Source organism: Coturnix japonica, linkage group LGE64, assembly GCF_001577835.2.
Source record: "Coturnix japonica isolate 7356 linkage group LGE64, Coturnix japonica 2.1, whole genome shotgun sequence".
In the NCBI taxonomy this organism is placed as follows: Eukaryota; Metazoa; Chordata; class Aves; order Galliformes; family Phasianidae; genus Coturnix; species Coturnix japonica.
The window spans coordinates 265739-284820 of record NC_029545.1 but is presented as its reverse complement, the minus strand read 5'-3'; the positions used below and the strand labels follow the sequence as shown (position 1 = coordinate 284820).

The window sequence follows — 19082 nt, the reverse complement described above, 5'->3', positions numbered from 1 at the left end:
TCAGCATAGATATTTCCACAACCTTGGTATTCATCGTGTTGGAGAAATATTCTTGCCAGGTATCTTCTCAGTAACCTGAGGTCCATAAGCAATATGTGAGATAGACAACATCAGATTTAGGGGAAGTTTATTGATCTTTTGTGATGTTTGCTTTTTGTGGGAATGCCGTCTTTTCCATCGGTGTAGTTATAACTGAGCCTGCTGATCATTCAAAAGGAGAGGGGATGGTTTTGCCAATCCTTGAGTCCCATTGTGGCAGATGAAAGTTTCTGTAACATATTCGCCATTTTCCTTCTCAGCTGAACTTTGCTGGCCCACCTCATGTGACAAGATGAGCACCGATGGGGACAGTGTGGCACTCATGATGTTTCTGTCTCTTCCAGATCCTTGTTAACTGCAAAGGAAGGGGACAAGGTAAGTGATATCTCCTCTCAGGAACTCTTCTGCATTAGAACTGCAGGAAAAATTGATATGGACATTGCTCTACAAGAAGGTCTATAGTTTAGATTATATCCACATATATGTGGATACTGGCAAAGAAAACCAGACACTGGAGCTTTGGACAAGTTCCAATGGAAGCCAGAAAGTGGCTGCATGAAGATCAGACTCCATCCCAGTGCACAACACACTGCTTGATCCAGGGCCCCGTTTAGTCCTGACAGCATGGTCTGAGACACACCTACAGCACAGCAACTAGCCAAAGACCACCAAGGGCTCCTTCTTTCACCCATGTAGGGCCTGTCCAAGATTCTCACCCAAGAGAAAGAGCATTAAAAAATGAGTAATTGGGGTCATAGAGGCTTCAGAGCATTCAACTTAATCATTTCTTAAATATGGATGATACAGGGGGTCTCTCTCCCCAAAGTTCCAGCTGTCTTTCTCCTGCTTTCCAGAGATGCTTGTCTTTGCCTCCTATCCCAGAAACTGTTCTGCCTTCCCTTGCTGGGAGGAGTGGCTGACACACCAGGTGACCAGATGATCCCATTCATTGACACCTGGAAAGGCTGAAGTAAGTATTAGATAGAAAGGAATATTATGAGGAGTGATAAGGACAAATGTGGAGTCCTGCACTCTAGGAGGTGGGGTGAATAACAGCATACATCAGTACAGGTTAGGAGATGACCTGCTGGAAAGAAGCTCTGTGAAGGAGGACCTTGTTGTCCTGGTGGCCAAAAGATGCCCTTGCAGCCAAGAAGGCCAATGGTATCCTGGGGTGCATTAGAAGGAGTGTGGCCAGCTGGTAGAGGGAAGTGATCATCCCCTTCTACTCTGGCTTGGGGAGGCCACAGCTGGAGCACTGTGTCCAGTTCTGGACACAGTTCCTTCCCATAGTCACATTATCACCAGTGACTTTGTACTCCGCAGTTGCCAACTGGTCCACCACATCCATCTTAGCCAGATGTTTCCTATTCCTTATGGCTCCGTTCTGTACTCCTGGGAAGGAGAATCTTCCCAGGATTCCCTTGGGATTCTCCTTTTGTCCTTTGCACTCCAGCCTTCTGGCTTTGCCAGAACTATTTCCCCCTGTCCCCACATCAGTTCAGGTTTCAGAAAGGATGGGTAACTACCTGTGCAGAAAACAGAAGCATCCTCTCCGTGATAACAGTTGTGTTCACCCCATGGCCTTGCCTCACAGTCAGAGATGCTTTCTTCTGTCCCCTCGCAATTCACATCATCCAGCCAGATGACATCTGGCCCTCTGCCATAGCGGGCACCTCCCAGGGCTGACAGTGGTGACCCACAGCCCACCTGCTTGCAAACCACCTTGGCATCCTTCATGTCCCAGGAGTCATCACATATACTACCCCAACGGTTCTCGTGGAGCACCTCAACTCTTCCAGCACATTTGTTTGGGCCATCCACAAGCCGAACTGGTCCAGTCTCAGAAATATCTGTCTCTGCAGAAATGCCAAGAAAATAAATGTTAAGGGAGTATCTCTCACCGCCTGTGGGCAGCATGCAGAGGTCCTCTAACACATTAGAGATATGGCAATTCTATGAGGACCTGGGCTTTTCTGGAGTGGAAATAAAATAGCAGAAAACACAGACAAACACTGTAAAGAAAAAGCAGAAGGAGGTTTTCCTCGTACTCATGAATGGCTGCAGGTTCTACTGACTCAAAGAGACTGTTGAACCTTTGGGACAGAGGTGGGACAAGGGACCACAGTGGTGTCACATAGGGGAAAATTTAATGCCACATCCATGTGTCACTACTGCTTCACAAGGCTGGCTGTCAGTGATGGGATGAGTTCATCAGCCGTGTTCCTGTTTCCACCAGCAGATATGCACAGTTCTGCACTGCCCTTTCCACAGGGGCTTGGGATAAAACCTGTTTCAAGCTGATGTATGTTGGGATCTGCCCATCCCACTGCTCAGCACATGCAGTGTTGGGGTCAGAGATGGTTACCTGAGCACTCCACACTGGCATCTTCCACATGATTGCAGACATTCTCTCCCCATGGCTTTGCTTCACATTCAGTGAGAGACCCTTCTGTCCCTGTGCAGTTCAAATCACTCAGCCAGATTTGACCTTTTCCTTCTCCGTATTTTGACTCCGGCAGGGCTGATAGGGCTGGACCACAGCCCAGCTGTTTGCACACCACTTTGGCCTCCCGTAAATCCCAGTTGTCATCACACACAGTCCCCCAAACATTGTTGTGAAGCACCTCAACTCTCCCAGAGCAGCGGTTTGGGCCTCCTACCAGGCGAACTGAAGTGGAGATGGTGATCCCTGAATCTGTGGACAAATACAGAGAGGGCATGCTCAGGAAGGCAGAAGTTTGTGCATGTGGATGTTTATGTGCTGTGTATTATCTCCCTCCAATGCTTATGGATGACCTTAACCTCTAGGTTGAGCTGGAGAAAAATGACCAGAGAGCACCACAGTGAGGAAACAACCTACCAAATTGAAACTATCTTCTATGCTGCAAGGACCCCAAACCGATAGCACCTGCAGCTGGGGAGTACTTTGTAGTAATCCCTTGTTCCTGTCCAAGATTGTACCCACACTTATATGAAGGACATCCCAACACATTGCTAGCAAAAGGAGGAGAATACAAAGATTACCTGAGCAAATTGCACTAGCATCTTCCCCGTGGTAACAATTGTGGTCCCCCCACGGCCTTGCCTGGCATTCAGAGAGAGATGCTTCCACCCCTGTGCAGTTCACATCATCCAGCCAAATGGTGTCAGTTCCTCGCCCAAACTTTGCTGCAATTGGGGCCAGCACTGCATCCCCACAACCCAGTTGCTTGCACACAACTTGGGCATCATTGATATCCCATTCATCATGACACACACTGCCCCACTGCTCTTCGTGAAGAACCTCAACTCTTCCAGCACATCGGTTTGGGCCTCCCACCAGACGAAGTGGCCCTGGCTCAGGTATTTCTGTTCCTAAAAATAGAATAAATAGGTAAATGAATAAACAAAAAAACAACCAACCAACCAATCAAACAAACAAAACAAAACAAAACAAAAAGCCAAGCCAGGGTGAAGTTTTGGAGAAGACTCTGTGCCCTGACCACCTGGAGAAAGCAAAATCTCCCACAGTGTATCAAAACTCTCTGCTCATCCCTAACACTTGCCAAAGGCTCCCCTCCTACCTTCTGGCTAAACAGAAATGTTTGTGGAGAAATAAAAACAGGATGGAGGTTGTCAGAAGAGGGAGAAGACAAAATGTATCCAATCCCAGCTCTGTAGGACATGGGATACAGCTTCTCTGGATCTAGCATCCTCTGATAGGATGCTAGAGCTCAGCAAAGTCCCTCTGAATCCCTAATCCCTAACCTCCTACTCAGATAGCTCAGTAATGGCACCATAGCTTTCTTAAGACAGAAAGGACACAAAGTAGAAGAGATCTGGAGGTTACCTGAGCACTCCACACTGGCATCTTCCACATGGTTGCAGGCATTCTCTCCCCATGGCTTTGACTTGCAGTTGGAGAGGGACCCTTCTGTCCCTTTGCAGTCCAAATCACTCAGCCAGATCTGGCCCTTCCCTTCTCCATATTTTGACTTCTTGGGGGATGATAATGCTGTCCCACAGCCCAGCTGCCTGCACACCACCCTGGCCTCCCGTAAATCCCAACCTTCATCACAAACAGTCCCCCAGACATCATTGTGAAGCACTTCAACTCTTCCAGAGCATCTGTTCGGACCATCCACCAGGCGAACCCCAAGTGTGCTGGTGTCTACATCTTCTGGAGAGAAAAGATGTCCCAGGATGAAAGCAGGGAATGAGAAAGAGAGCTTTTCCTTCCCACAGAGCCTTTATTTAATTACAAACCAAGATGCTTATTGCCAAATCTAGCATATAAAATCTAAGTTTGATTGAAACATGGTTTTGGTTTGAGAATGGCCAAATGCTGCACTTGTTTATATGTCCATCTTAAAAAACAAATCACAGGGTTCATTTTCATCTCTAATGAGAAAAAATGTAGCCACCCCTAAACTCCTCCAGTGTTATTATTGGGTGAGCTTCCCCAGGGTTAAGGCCAGATGCTGCTACAAGACACAGGGCTGTTAGCAGGGAAGAGAAAACTGAGACTTTTTCACCCTTTCCCAAAGGAAATGGTTGAGTTTCTTCAATTAGGGGCAGAGTTTGAAGGTACGTCGCTATTACAGACCTGAATATGGTCAGTGTCCAGGACTGGAAAGGATCTGCTCTATTACTCAGTCCTGGTCCTGTTACTGAACCCAGGAGGAAACTCAATACCTCAGTACCTCCCCAGACCCTCCCATTGCTGATCTTCAGATCATGATGATGTCTGCCATGATCCCTATCTGTAGATAGAGTATCTCTAGATACTACCATCCCTTTGCATGGATCTGGGGGGTGGGTTGGGGATAACTCAGGGATCAAAATGAATGATGGTCTGAGATGTGAAATACCTTCGTCCTTGTTCAAGGAGGAAAACATTCATATGATCGAGATCAGACTTCAATATTGAGGATATTACAACTTCTGGTTTAACTTTGCTCAAATAGTCAATGTTTTATCAATGATCTCACTATTTACTGTTCCTTTCACCCAGAGATCTGCACCTCATAGAGAGGAAGTAGAGTCAGGTTCCTTCAGTTGGCTGCTCAGGAGAATGTGCTTAGCATAGACAAAATTATTGGCCACAGTAACAGGATATGGACCAAATTCTCTTTGTTCTGAGTAGCACAATTGAATCTCTTGATTATGCACAGCATCATTCTGTGTGACATTTTATGACAGAAGTGAATTCTCACTCACTGATACAAATACTGACCTGCCAGAAGGACTCCTGCAAGGGAAGCTGAAATAAAAGAAATAGCGGATGTTAGTCGGAGTCTAATTGGCTCTCAAGACATGGGGATACAGGAAAGCAAGACACAAGGCTACTGAGAGCACTGCTAGAGCTCAACACTGTTCTCAGACACCCAAATCCTGCTGACAAAGGTTTTCCCTGTCCCAGAGCATATGACTTCTGTGATTGGGACATCAGATGAAAGAAAATGAGAATGTATGTGTACATAAGTAAATATGTGTGCACTGGGAAAAAAAAAAAAAAAAAAAAAGTATTTGGGCAAATAATGAGGAAAAACTATAAAAGAGCAGTTGAGAGTCTACTCATCCATAGTCCATTGTACAATCAGAGTGAGTCGTTTTCCAGGCTGCTAAATTATCTAGGCTTCTGCAATAATCAGTGCAATGACATGTACCCCTCCAATCCTAGGGTTGGTGAAATGCAGCTTGGACACCAACAATCATGGGGTCATGCGAAGAAGTGCCTTTGAGATGGAAACCTGTGCAAAGTGACTACTGCTTCATCTGGGGATTGGATAGATGCTGAAGCAAACCCTGGAAGAGAGAGCTTGCCAGGATCTATTTGTCCAGGGAAGTCAGGAGAAGGGAACTTTGTACGCAGTGTAGAAGGTCAGCAGCAAAGAAGGGCTCAGTGCAAACAGCGATTTCAGCTCCTAAATGTGGCAGTCTGGCAAGGTCCCAAGCAATGATTAAAAGCCTTAGGCAAGGTCAGCATTGCTGACACCACAAGTGGCATTGGCATTATAGTCCATTTTTCTACTTGGCTTTTGTTTAGATATTATGAAGATTCTAGTTCTGCTTTCATGGTTAACACATAGAAACCTATGAATACTGTGAGTCTACAGAATAGAAACAAGGGCACAGAACCTGTCCGTGTGCAGTTTTCTCACAGGGGTTGGGATTCAGTTTCTGAATGAGGAACTTTAGTTGTCTGGAAGGGGCAGCACCCAACTGTCCAGCTGTGGATGCCTGATTTCCAGAGAGGGGATCTGAGCATCCACACTGAGCTATCAGATGTGGATGACTAACTGAAGGCATCTAACCTAGGTAAGAAGGATTTAGCTCACTGCAGACACCACCAGTTGCATTTCACTTCCTGGCAATGTCACATTTGCTTTGTGTTATAGAAATAAAACAATAATGGAGAAGGAGAACAACTTGCAAAGGAATACCAATCCAAAAGCAAAGCAAAGAACTCCACTTACCCCAAAGACACGGCAGGAGGATGAACCTCATGTTGGTCACAGATTGCATTGCAGGGAGGAGGTAGGACATGCACCCAGGGGACAGGGTATTTGAGAGGCCCCTACAGTCCTGGCTCCTCCCCTCTGTCCCCAAACCTCCCTCCATTCCACCTCCCTCAGAAACTAGGAGAAGCCAAACCTCTGCCAGGAATCTTCTGCCATGATGTAGGCTGTAGGATTGTGAAATTGGACTGTTTCGGGAATCTGATGAGCAAACAAGTCCTCTAAGCTCAGCTCAGCTTGTTCTGGACCATCAGTGGCAGGGATGGAGGCACGTGGAATTTTGAGTGACCTTCCAGGCAGGGATAGGGTACTAGTGCCAAGGCAGAGCTGGGAAAGTCAATTTCATGCCTTGCCACTAATTCAAAAACAAAAGAACCATTTTCTGAGGGGAAAAGCAGCAACTTTTAAGAAGAGTTTTTTTCTTTTACCCACTATTTTTTTTTCTCTCAAATTTGTCCCAAGAGGAAGGACATGCTTGTGAAATTCTGTGGTGCTGTTTCTCTGTGTTCAGTGTTCAGTTCATTCTTCTGGTCTTGGGGATGCTGGTGAGGCAAGCAGCAGGTTCCCACAGAATAAAAGAATCATAGAGGTTGGAAGGGACCTCCTCGTCTCTACTCTGTTTCCTATGTCCTGGTAGCTATCACTGTTTCCCTAATGGTCAGCCTCAAGCATGCCAACAGTTGGCCAACACTCTTCTTGAAACTGATGCCTGCACCCCGTCACTGACGTGCAGGAGAGATCTCAGAGCTGTTGAGAAGATGAGGGTCACACATTTTACACACAAATGAGACTTCTCATTACAGACATTTCAGGTGAAGTTTGTTTGTTTGTTTGTTTCACAACACCCTTACAATATTGATTCAGTTGTGCTTTGATACTGATCCTTAGCTTGTCTGCCTGTGAGAGTTTGGCCAGTAATTCCTGTGTTGTATTTGTATAGCAGATTGCTTGCTTGATAGTTAAATTCAACAAACTGATGTTTGCTGATGATTCGTAGCATGTTACCTTTTGGGTGACTACAAACAGAAGCACTGTCTTTCTGTTCAATATTTTCCAGGAATTGAATTCTGACTGAATCTTCTAAAATTATCTAGAGTTGCATCCTTCCTTCTCTCCCTCTCTCCCTTTCATCTGTCCTCTCTTAGTCACATTTTCTTTCTTTTTCATTCATTCATTCACTTATTCGTTCATTCATTCATTTCTAAACACCTACACTAGATCAAACCAACCAGAATGTGGCACCTTCTTAATCTCACAAGCACTGTTAAAAATGACTTTTGCCATTTCCCCAAATATTTAGTTGTGATTTTGAAAAGGATTTTGATTTTACATTCTGATCAAAATACCTGTCTTTCCTAAGTGTGCATTTGGCACTTCAACCCGTGTCATATCTGCTTCATTAATTTAGCTGTGTCATAATAAGAAGAATTTTAGCAAAAATGAAAGTGGAAATAAGCCAGCACTTCAGCATAGTTTGCACACACATTCACTGTCTTCCCATCCTCTCTACTTTGCTAACAAACCCTTTTTCTATTCTGTCCCATCTTGTAAATGTGGTGTTGCAACAGAATGTTGTCCTGTTATACCCTTTGCTCAACCTATCTCATTTTGCACCTTTGCCCCTCTAATTTTGATCCCATATGCTATTCTGCCATTCAGTGTCTTAGAACCTTGGTCTGATTTTGTTGTTCTAAAGGATACATCTTTTTGGTCTCTATTTATAGTATTAATGGGATCTTGGGTATTAAATACAAATGATAGTCTGTGTGTTTCAGGATAATGATTAAGGGTTAGCGGTGATTTTTCTGTGGACACTGAAATTGTAAGGGTCCTCTTCTTATGTCCATAAGCCCATGGAGCTTGGTGAGATTTACTCCAGAGGAATCGGAAGATGTTATAAATGGATTTATCTCAAGAATTCATTAAAGGCAAAGTGGGATTGTGGCATGAGGGAAGATATGGGAAACTACAGACCTCTCTGTCTAACCTCAATTCTTGGAAAAGTAATGGAGAAGAATGCTGGCAGCTGTTGAAAGGCATGTGAAGATTGCTTTTGTCCATCATAGCCAGCCATCAAGGGAAATTCCTAGCTTACTATCTTCATCTCCTTGTATGATAAGAATACCAGCATGGTATTCCAGCTCAGCAGCAACTAAAACACCAGTAAGCAATCATGTATATTTTCATCAAAAATGCAAAACAGTGCTCCATAGAAGAGTCTAAGGAAAAATAGTACATATCATAGATATATGTATCTCCTGAACTCCTATACTGAATGATTTTAGAGACATCACACAGTGCTCAAGGCATCTTCATTGGGGTAGGAATGTGGCATGTTGCTCCACAGGCTGCTTGATACAAAGCCTGGCTAAAGCACTGAACCAATCCCACAGTATTAGCAGGGTGGTGGGAAAGTAATATCGTGCTTGGTATAAAACGCATCACACATAGCTCGAATGCTATTAATACAGATAAAGCTATTAATACAGATAAAGCTAGATAAAGAATGCTATTTAATACAGATAAAGCAATCAGCACATGAAATAGGTCATACAACTGTAGTTTATGTAAGGGGAAATGATTTTAACCATGATTTTGTAGGCACCTCTTAATGCTGTGCTGTATGTCCTTTATATCTGAGCTCCCACACTGATGATCAGTAAGCAGAATGTGATGGGTATGAATGGGCGCACCATAAATGCTAGTCTGTCTGCACTACCAATTAGGTTAATAGCCTTACTATAAGTTGGGTCACCCTCTAGCTACGACACTGCACAACATGGACATGCCAGTCCTACCAATGTGGAAGGCACTGCTCACTATCCATGGGATAACTTGCTATGGCAGGATAGATCAGGTGATGTCTGGCCAAAGCTGGAGTCATGCCCAGCTGTCTCTGGCTGGATGTCCAGGAAGTAAAGCTGTGGGTATTTTACAAGCTGTATTTTGGCACTTGCAAAGAGTTGGGCTTTTCTGTAGGCCCTGTGAATGCTTGGAGATACACAAATCACAGAACCGTGTCTAAGCCAAAATCCATAAAAGGTCTTCCCCTTCTTTGATTTCCCCAAGTCCTTCTGTAGAGTTTAGCATAGACAAAAAGTCTACACAAGCCTGACTATCTGTGATGCACTTGGCCATGTTCCTTTGGTAGTTCCTGTTCCGCAGCACATTTTTCCCATTCACTGACAAGGCTGAGCTGTTAAATCCCCACGATACAGCACACAATTGTCTCTGCTTCATTCAAACTCATCACTTAGTTTAGTCTCAATGAGGATAGATCAACAGAGGTGCAACTGCAACAACATCTTATACAGACATTCTTTCCTGTGCATCACCCAGACGTGACAGTATATTGTCATGCTTGGATAATCTCCATGAATTCAGATCACTCGTGTATTGGGAACTGCAAATAGAAATGACACTTCTTCATTTACCTCCCTCCCCATTTTCTCTGCTGCTCTCCTGTCACCACAGGGAAACATCTCAGCAGGCTGCAGCTGACAAACAAGTTGCTCTGCTTCATGTTGCAGCCATTTGTACCCCTGGATCCAACTCCCTGTGTCCAACAGCCACCAGTTACCCCAGTTGCCAATAGATGGCTTATACCCATTGCTCAGCTGGCCTCAGTTTGGTCTGGATCCCAATCTCTGTCCCAAGGAAAGGCCATGTCCAATCCCTGCATCTTTTCCAGGTAGATTCTGTTGAAGGTCTCACTCTGTGCCACTGTGAAATGGTTCTTCCAGTCCCCACAGATGCCTGAGGAAGGAATGTTTTTCTTTCAGAGCACACACCACTGCAAAACTCTCCTTCCTGCTCAATTTCTGGGTGCAGTTACCACCTTGAAGTGCTGTCCACAATGAGTAGCCATCCCCATGGATCCTTTAACCTAAGAAACTGTGCAGCTGTCCTCATCATCCTCTCCTGTGCTCCCATGGGGACACCAAAACCCAGCACTTTGATGGGGCCCCCTCTGCTCACCCTTCCTCAGGAACTGGCCTTTGGTCTGGTCCATGATGTCTGCGGGGAGCAAGATGGAGCTGCACATGGGGTTCTGCCTCATGGCCGTGAAGGAGGCGTTTTGCACTACTGAGGAGATAGCATTGTCATCCAAATTCTGTCCCAGAAAATGGCAGAGGCGTCTCATACTGCCTTGCAGGTCCTTAGGGACACAGAAAAAGCCTGTTACCACCTCGGGTGACACATCAACACAGTTGGAACAGGTGGGTCTGCCAAGATCACTACCTGCTTCAGCTCTTCATAGGTGATGAAGAAGAAATTCTCCCTATCCTTCATCTCCATCCAGCCTCGCACATGTTCAAACCAAGAGCCATGGGGCACTGATGGGAGACAGAAGGCAGCAAGTCTATGGGCTGATCATGGCATGGCATGAGGCATGCAAGGCAGAGGAGGGTTCTCACTGGGATGGGAGAAGGTAAAATGCAAAACTGAGCAACAGCATCCAGAAATCAGGTGGGATTGGGAGGTTCAGCTATTGCAGATGAGCAATGGGGTCTTCTCCAGCCACCTTTCCTCTGACGTTTCCTTGAGGAAACAGATGTTGTTGAGAAAGTGCTGCTTCCTTGTCCTGAAAACACAGGAGTACGAGCAGACACAGACCATGGTGGGAAGGGGTTGGGGATGGAAGGATGCCAGGGTCCTGGCCTATGGATTTAGGGGATCTGCTGACCAAGACTTTCAAGAGACAACTGAAATCTGCACAAGGCAGGGAAATAAACAATTGAATTTATGGGCTCTCTAATGTATTGATGACAATTTAACCTCTATCACAGAGGAAGTTCTTTTTTGCAGCCATTGTCAGTGGACCACCAGAAGACGTTCTAGAGCTAGAGGTGCCAGGGAACCCCCAATGTGCCCTGAGCAAGCAGAAAATGTGTGTAGGGAACCTGCTTTGGCAGGGGGGTTGGACTTGATCCCTTCCAACCCCTACAATTCTGTGATTCTGTGATTCTGTGAAACTATACTCACACTCTCCATTGAGAAAGTCCCTCAAGAACTGCTCAAAGGACACGGGGTCCTCATAGCTGTTACACATCTTGCAGAAGTAGAAGTAGGAGACAACAACATCTCGAGGATCCTGGAGGGTGTAGATAACCTGGGGGAGAAGTGCATACAGGAGTAAGATGCTCAGAATAGGGGAAAAAAGAATAATTGCAGACAATGGCAATGGGGTAGATCTGCAAATGGAAGGGTCTGTCAAAGGAAGATGAATTCTGTGCAAGATTCAATGACGTCGACTTCAGGCAAGGGTTGAGGAATACATAGGCTCCCTAGAATCACTGGAGATTCCCCAGAATATGCAAAGGTGCAGATGTGAGATAGGAGGCTGCATATTTCTCTTTGGAGAGTAGGTAGGATGCCCTACCAAGGTCTTCACCCAAGCTCCTATCATTCCAGTGTTTCCCAGATGATAGGCAACGGTCCTCCCAGGCTCCCCTTCAGACACTGCATGAATACCCACCCCATGAAAGCACATACAGGAGATAGGTTGGATATATGTTGGATTCTATGATCCCACCTTGGCAGTGGAATGGGAGAAGGACTTGGGGAAGATATGCCTGGGGAGGTGGCAGGTCAGCAGGCGAGGTGAGGGGTAGCTGAGGGCTGCCTCCAGACCCAGGTGTGTTGAGAACCAAGGCATGCGATCAGAATTGAGGACAGTTTGGTTCCAGCTGGGATGACCATGGCTGCGAATGAGGCTCAGGATCTCAGTCATCCACACGGTGCCTACCAGGTACAACAGAAATACAGAGCAAGTGATTTGCACGGGGCTTCAGGATGCATGGAGCTCAGCAGCAACGTCGCCATTAAGTCTGCTACCCATGCACAACCACTGTGCTATAAATACATATGCATATTTATCTATCAACATAAGTATTCCTGTTCCCATCACAAGAGAAGATTCAACTTCTGAACAACAGTGGAACTGCTCCCCAAGTCCCATAGACCTGCTATAGATCTCCCCACAATACCCATCCAGAACAACTCCCCCAGCCTCTCAGTCCTCCCTTGGACATCCCCATGGTACCAGATTTAGGGTAGGTGATGTTGAAGATGTCATCATCCCGCACCAGGAACTCATTGTGGGCAAAACTCAAGCTGTGCACGGAGTTGTAGGCAGGAGGGAATTTAATGCCTTTGTACATTACATAGTGCACCGGCATTCTGCTTGGATGGGAATAGGGTGTTGCAGCTCTGCAGACCTACAACAGGGAGAAAGAATAACAGGGCACTGAACTCAAGATAGGAAATTTCTTCCTGCATAATAAATCCCAAAGAGGAGCAATGCCATCTCCCTGACATCAGAAGAGTTCTGTATTGCATGATAACACACTCAGATCCTCTCTAATCCTTCCATATGGGGATCCAGATGAAGGACTACTAGTTCACAGGGCATTTAAGGAGCCCTAAGGCTAAATCTCTGCTAAGGGGTCAACCACTCCTCCCCCTCCCTTGCTGCCCCATGTGTTTACCTGCCCTCAGAGCTGGGATGGGTGCATAGCAGCTATCTTAGGAAGAGCCTGGACAACCTGGGAGACAGGAGGCAGATGGAAACCCTAAACTCCTTGTTTTCTACAAAAAAATAGAGCTTTGCTCTGCTTCCAGAAGCTGGGCAGAGAATCAAAAGGGGAGGAAAATGGTTTTCTTGTTGCACCATTCTGGAGCAATGATTAACGATATCCAAAGTTCAACAGCCACTCGTTTCCTGAAAATCAGTGACCAAAACTAGTCCCGTGTGTCCTCTGCCCCGGATCCACTGCAAGAACCACACTTTTCTTCTGTGCTCTTGTGTTTTCCCATGGAACTCTCCATTTTCCTTCAAAAATATAAAAAACATTAATGGCTTCCTCCTGCAGTGCCTTCATTTCTTATTTATATATCCCACAGCTGCTCTGAAAAGCCCATAAGCACTTGAGCCTCCCTATTCCCTTCAGCTGAAGGTCCTTTCTTTTCTGTTGAATGAGAAACCTTTGGAATGGCATTGAAGGGGGAGGAAGAGGGAAAGTTCTCTCCCTTGTGCAGCATTATACGGTCTCTGCAGATCCAAGGACAGGGCTGTTTAATGCCATTAATTAGTAGCAAGCAAAACCCAAGCAATACTCCTTGTAACAAGGCAGTCATATGGTTATATGTTAAATTAAAAGTATTTTCTAAATAGAATGAATGGAGTAAGTTTTTGCTTGAGAAAAGAAAAAAAGTAGTTCGACAACTTTCTGTAACACAGTGAGCTGATTAAGTAGATCAGAAAGTAAATAAAACACATAATGAGTGTCAAAAAATGTTTGAGAAGTAGTAAATATTTTATTTGAGTGCAGAAGACAATTGGTTTTTAGGACAAACAACTAAAACAGTGATTTCCCGTTTGACCGTGTTCTGTTTTCAAAGCAAACAGGAGAAAATGGGATTAAGAAATGTTTAAACACTTCAAAGAGGAATGTTAACCAACCACAGACACAGAGGGAGTAATAAATGCAATTAACCCCTTTGTTGCTTGGAGCTGAGACACAAGTTCAACTAAACTAAAAGGAAAGCCACAGAACATTAATTGCAAAGAACTGTTTTTCCCTTGCAGTCCAAGAGAGACTCCACTTCTTTACCTGAAGTAATTATTTATTTTGAAATTATGAAAGGCTGTCCTTTCATAATTGGTGGATAATTAACAACTGAAGGCTTGCCTGCCTCCAATGATCATTAAAAAATTGGGTAATTAGTGTGTTTGTAAGCATATTCATTTTGTATGTATTTTAAAAATAAAGACATCGTGTCTATTCTAGAAATACATGTTTAATCACATTTTAAAGGTACAAAAATACTATCAACATTGTCTGGTGAGTTAAGGGAAAAAGACAACAATAAGTTGTAAATACTTTTAATTTTTCTTAGTAATAAGTTATTCATGCTGCTGGAGCTAAAGAAAGAAAAAGAAAAGGGTATTAAACTACAGCCAGGTCTTTCTGCATTAAACTTAAAGGCAAAAACTATAATTGTCAATGTTTTCAAGTAAAAATATCAGCATGTAACAGTTGGAAATTCTATTTTTTTATATCACAGTTAATGGAAATTTAGTATCATTTAAGAGCTATGAATGATTTAATGCCCTCTAACCTTTCAGAACAGAATGATGACATGTGACTAAATGGTTCAAGAATTCAGAAAGAAACCACAACCTTGTCCAGTGACACCTGAATTCAAAGTAATGCAGAGCCCATTTAAATCAATTAAGGGAGTTATTTTAAATTACTGCTTTAATTTAAAATCAATTAATTAATTAGTTAGAGAGGAGTCATGGCTCATGGAAGAAATACTTATGCCAGAGGGAAGCAGAATTCACACATCCAAGGAGCACATGCAATCACCCCATTGCTTCTTCTCCAAAGAGATCAAGTTTAATGGGAAATATTAATAAAGCACCAAAAAAAAAATGTAAATATCATGGTTTGGTACTGAAAGGAAAATAAATTTTAATTTTAATTAGTTAATTAATTATTATTTTTATTTTTCCCCACTGATTTCACCTAAAACTTGTGTAGTGTGGGGAAATAGGAATATACTGCTGGTTTTGACTGCACAGTTATAGTAATTCCAAAAACTTACTCTAATTGTGAGTATCCTCTGATTAGGATTAGAGTTAAAGTCAATTTTAGGGTTTGGTTTAGGGTTAGGGTAAGGGTTATGTTTAGGATTGATAAGAGTTAAAGTTAGGTTCAGTTAGGGTTAGCATTAGGATCACTTATAGTTAAGGTTAGGGTTATGTCCAATTAGGGTTAGGGTTGGGTTTAGGGCTGGGGTTATGATCAGTTAGGGTTAGGACTAGGGTTAGTGTTTAGTGTTAGGGTTAAGGTTAGGTTAAGGTTTAGTGTTAGGGTTGGGATGACAGAGTTAGGTTAAGGGTTAGCATTGGAGTTAAGATTAGGGATAAATTGAGGATCAATTAGGATTAGGGTTAGCATTTGTAGGTATCGGCAAACTTGTGTGGTTTTGGCTTCTCAAAATCCTCCTGCTCTTGCACTTCCTCCATTCCTCTTTCCTTTCTCCTCTTTTTTCTCCTTCATTTCTTTTTATTCCCTCCATAGAGCACATTGGTATCTTGGGTCTGCTTTGCCTCTTGGCAAACTCCACTCAAAGAGTTGGATCATCCTTGGAATTGCCTGCAGTCAATCAAGAACACTTTCCCTGCCCTGTTCTTGTGCTGAGACTGCCATTTTGTACTTGCAAAGATATCTGTGACTCTGGTGATTATGCATGTTATTGGATCATCCTAGATCTTGATGCCCACAGCATTGCAGGTGAAAGGCATGGGAGCATTTCAGAGATTCCTCAAAGTGAATGCAGAAGGAAGGGTTTGGAGAACAGTCATGATAACATGAGCAGTCACGTTGTACACCACCCCAACAGATGTATGCTATTAACTCTGTCTGGGTTGAAAATAGGGGCACAAGGAGGTTCTAGGTACATTTAAAACTCTATTTCTGTTGACAGAAAGGTGCTTATTTTCAAATGGAATATGATGAGCTGCAATCATTCAGCTGAAAAACTGGTCACATCTCATTACCAGACTGTTAGAAGAGAAAAATATCCCCTGCTTCACAGTCATGCCTTATTTATTTGGTAGTATGAAAATCTGTGAGCAGCTGTTGCCAAGGATGAAGCACAGGAAGAGTATCAGAAATCTCTGATGAACACCATGAGAACTCGGTGAGAATGGCAACAACTGCCATCGAGCCAGACTGACATGGGACACAAACACAAGGTCAATATCCCACTAGTTTCATGCTTTTGTTGCTCTCTATTTTTTAATCTTAATAAAAATGCTAAGAATTAAAATGTTCGGTTACCTATATACATTACCTGTATTCTATAGTTGACGAGGGCTGCTCCAAAAGTAATGCCTCTTGGTTTAATATTTTGGAGCATGATGCCATAGGCAGATATTGGTGGTATGTCAGTAGAGGTTGAACTTTCCCACCAATATTCTGTTAAATGTTGTTGCTGTGTGACAGACGGCAGCAGAGGGGCAGTCTGATGAAATGGTGTCTGGCATGGAAGTGAGTATGAAGCAAAGGGGCGATATTCAGCTCCTCCACGCAGAACAACAAGGCTTCCATTGACATTCATTCATACTTGCTGAACATTTATGGAGACCAATTGGTAGGTGTGAGCACAGAGGGGAGGTGGTGGTTTTCACCATGAGGCATTTCATCAGTAATGAAAGTGACAGCGGTCACATCTGCTTGTGCAGATTTTTATGAGCGTGGCATGCGGGCTCTTGTTCATAGCTCATGAAAATGCATAGCTAATGGTGGTGACTGTATGGAATAATAGTGATTTGTAGCTGAGAAACTGCCCTACCAAATAGTGCTATTATGCTTTTTGTACATTTCCCATTTAAATATATGTGAGAAGCATTACTTTCAAAGCAACTCATCTATGCAACCCAAGACAATTCCTCTTCACTCAGTACAGCCCAGGCAAGCCAAAAGTTTGGACACCCATGCATGTAAAGCAAAGCATCTTAAAACTAGCACATATCCCCTGTGCAACACCTTACCAGCGCAATCACACATTTCTTGCACTGATTTTCTTCTTATCCCTCTGAAATGTTTTGGATTCATCCTTTCCTCAAAGCTTCAGGTGTTTCTCCTCCAGGAAATGCAACAGCCATGCTGTTATGAAGTATTATCCTTAGCCATCTTCTCTGGATGCTGAGCAGTTGTGGGTAATTATACTTATTTTTTCTTTGATTTTTATGGATATATACATATATGTGTGTATATATATATATGTTTTTGTACCCTTTGTTAAGTTTTGTTATGTTTTTCTCCCACTTCACCCTGATGTTCTTTGCTGGGAGCGTGGCTTTTCTATCCTCAATATCAAAAGAAGTCATCCCAAATATGCAGGAAATGCATTTCAATCCCCTCCAGCAGCAAAGGTGCTAAAGAAGAGGCCAAGGCAGCCAGGTTCTATCCCTTCCCCTTCCCTTTGCATTGTCTGGTAGCCCAGGGGAAGGTTTCCATTGAAAGTGTGTTCGTTCCCCATCAGTAGAAAACTATGGGGAACAAAGTTCTCCCAGCAAGAGCTAAATTAACACCTTAATTTTTAGGGGAATAGAGAAGGAGAAAAGAAAATACTCAAGTGATCTCCCTACCCCCCTCCCGCTTCCCACTCTCCCCCCCAAAAAGGGAGTATAAGTGTCTGTTTGTAAATATATGTGTATATAAAAAGCTAAAATGCTCACAGTGAGGCTGTGATAAATGGGGATTTGCAAGGACAGCTGATGGTAACCTGAGCAGCTTTATCAGAGCTGTGCAAACAATGACTCTTTGTTTGAAAGCAAATACAAGGACTGGTTTCCTCATTCACTTCTTGCAGGGAAAGCAGTCAGAAACTGGACTTGGAAACCCAGCCCCCCTGCTCCAGCTGGTTGCAGCTGCTTTCTTCTCCTGCTTTTTCACCATAGAAGCTGCACAGGTCTGTTGCCCTAACGCCTTATCAGTCAAGGATGGGGAATAGAAATGAGAAGGAATGGGCAAGAAAATTCATTAGTTAAGATAGAGGTTAGCAGGTAAAGCCAAAGATGCGCATGCAAGCAAAGCACAATGTGGGATTAGTACATTCCTTCTCAGCAGCAGGAGGATTTTCAGCCATTTCCAGGGCCCCATCCTGCATAATGGTTAATGGGAAAGAGAGACATCATAATTTCAAATGTTCCTCCCTTCCTCCTTTTCTTTGTCTCCCATTGCCAAGCTCATCATATAGTATAGAATATCTCTTTGGATCTTTTGAGTTCATCTGTCTCATCCTCTTCCTGCAGCATCAGAGGCTGAAGAATCCTTGTCTCTGTGCAATCCCTGCTCTGCAATGACGACACCTGTGTGCTTTCATTTCATTGCTTTCATCATAAATCCAAACTCAAGCATGACACGGGCTGCTAGAAGGGAAAGTAACTCTGTCCCCATCAGAAGCAGTACAGGATGCATCTCACAGCTTGGGCAACACCTCCTGCTTCACCTCCCTCCCTGCCCTGGGTGTGATGGGATGCTCAGTGAAGAGCAGGGCAGACCCAGGAAACTCCAGCCATAGTGGGCTGAGATACCCTGGGATTTCCCACCCACCAGCACATCCTAAGGGCCATGACATGGGATTTAGAGGATTCCCCTCTGGACCAAGCTTCTTGGGGTATCTCTGGTTAATGGAGGGTTGGATCATCTCATCAACTTCTCTCACTGGTCCAGTGAGAAATTAGCAAGCTGAGTCTCCTTGCTTCTGCTGCCCATCCCAGCTTGTCCCATCTGTTGTTAGTTTGGAAGACTGATGTGAGAGCTTGCTCCAGTGGGGCTTATCTCCAAGCTGCTCTCTGCCTAAATGCCCCAATCCTAGATGAACAAGACCCCAGGCCCTATTACATTTCCCCCTCAGGCTTTCAGTCTCTGAGCGTTCCTTCCTCCCCATCTTCCAGCATCCTGCCCCTATGGAGAAGTTCAGAGCCCTTGATCACAGCCTCCTTAGCTCACTCCAATC

At 44.1% G+C, this 19082-nt stretch overlaps 2 protein-coding genes across 3 annotated transcripts in view; one reads left to right on the top strand and one right to left on the bottom strand.

Moving 5' to 3' along the window:
* Nucleotides 1–110: 110 nt before the first annotated feature.
* Nucleotides 111–16421, bottom strand: LOC107325879 (sulfotransferase 2B1-like). 2 transcript variants are annotated; one of them, XM_015887138.2, is made up of 10 exons: nucleotides 13034–16421; nucleotides 12589–12763; nucleotides 12079–12287; nucleotides 11529–11655; nucleotides 10785–10879; nucleotides 10521–10701; nucleotides 6501–10298; nucleotides 5258–5284; nucleotides 3872–4201; nucleotides 3255–3396 (listed from the first exon to the last, which is right to left on the bottom strand). In XM_015887138.2, exons 2-7 carry the CDS (start codon nucleotides 12722–12724, stop codon nucleotides 10156–10158), a joined length of 891 nt encoding a protein of 296 aa, XP_015742624.1. In that variant the 5' UTR covers nucleotides 12725–12763; nucleotides 13034–16421; the 3' UTR covers nucleotides 3255–3396; nucleotides 3872–4201; nucleotides 5258–5284; nucleotides 6501–10155. The 2 variants fall into 2 exon arrangements, with proteins under 2 accessions (XP_015742599.1, XP_015742624.1); XM_015887113.2 differs by lacking the exons at nucleotides 10521–10701; nucleotides 10785–10879; nucleotides 11529–11655; ... (1 more) ...; nucleotides 12589–12763; nucleotides 13034–16421 and adding exons at nucleotides 111–394; nucleotides 1569–1898; nucleotides 2408–2737 and having other exon boundaries at nucleotides 3067–3396; nucleotides 6501–6605.
* Nucleotides 310–19082, top strand: part of LOC107325881 (butyrophilin subfamily 3 member A3-like) — a 51855-nt gene continuing 33082 nt past the window's right edge. The window contains exon 1 of the mRNA XM_032441125.1: nucleotides 310–414. The gene's annotated coding sequence lies outside the window, so the exon portion shown is untranslated. The remainder of the gene's footprint in view (nucleotides 415–19082) is intronic.

Excerpts from the sequence above, each read along its gene's own strand:
- LOC107325879 (XM_015887113.2), bottom strand. The coding sequence starts at position 6,570 with ATGTCCTACCTCCTCCCTGCAATGCAATCTGTGACCAACATGAGGTTC. Across the intron at positions 4,202-5,257 it reads TGCAGGAGTCCTTCTGGCAG|AAGATGTAGACACCAGCACA; the intron begins GTCAGTATTTGT and ends TTTTCTCTCCAG. Across the intron at positions 2,738-3,066 it reads TGCTAGTGCAATTTGCTCAG|ATTCAGGGATCACCATCTCC; the intron begins GTAATCTTTGTA and ends ATTTGTCCACAG.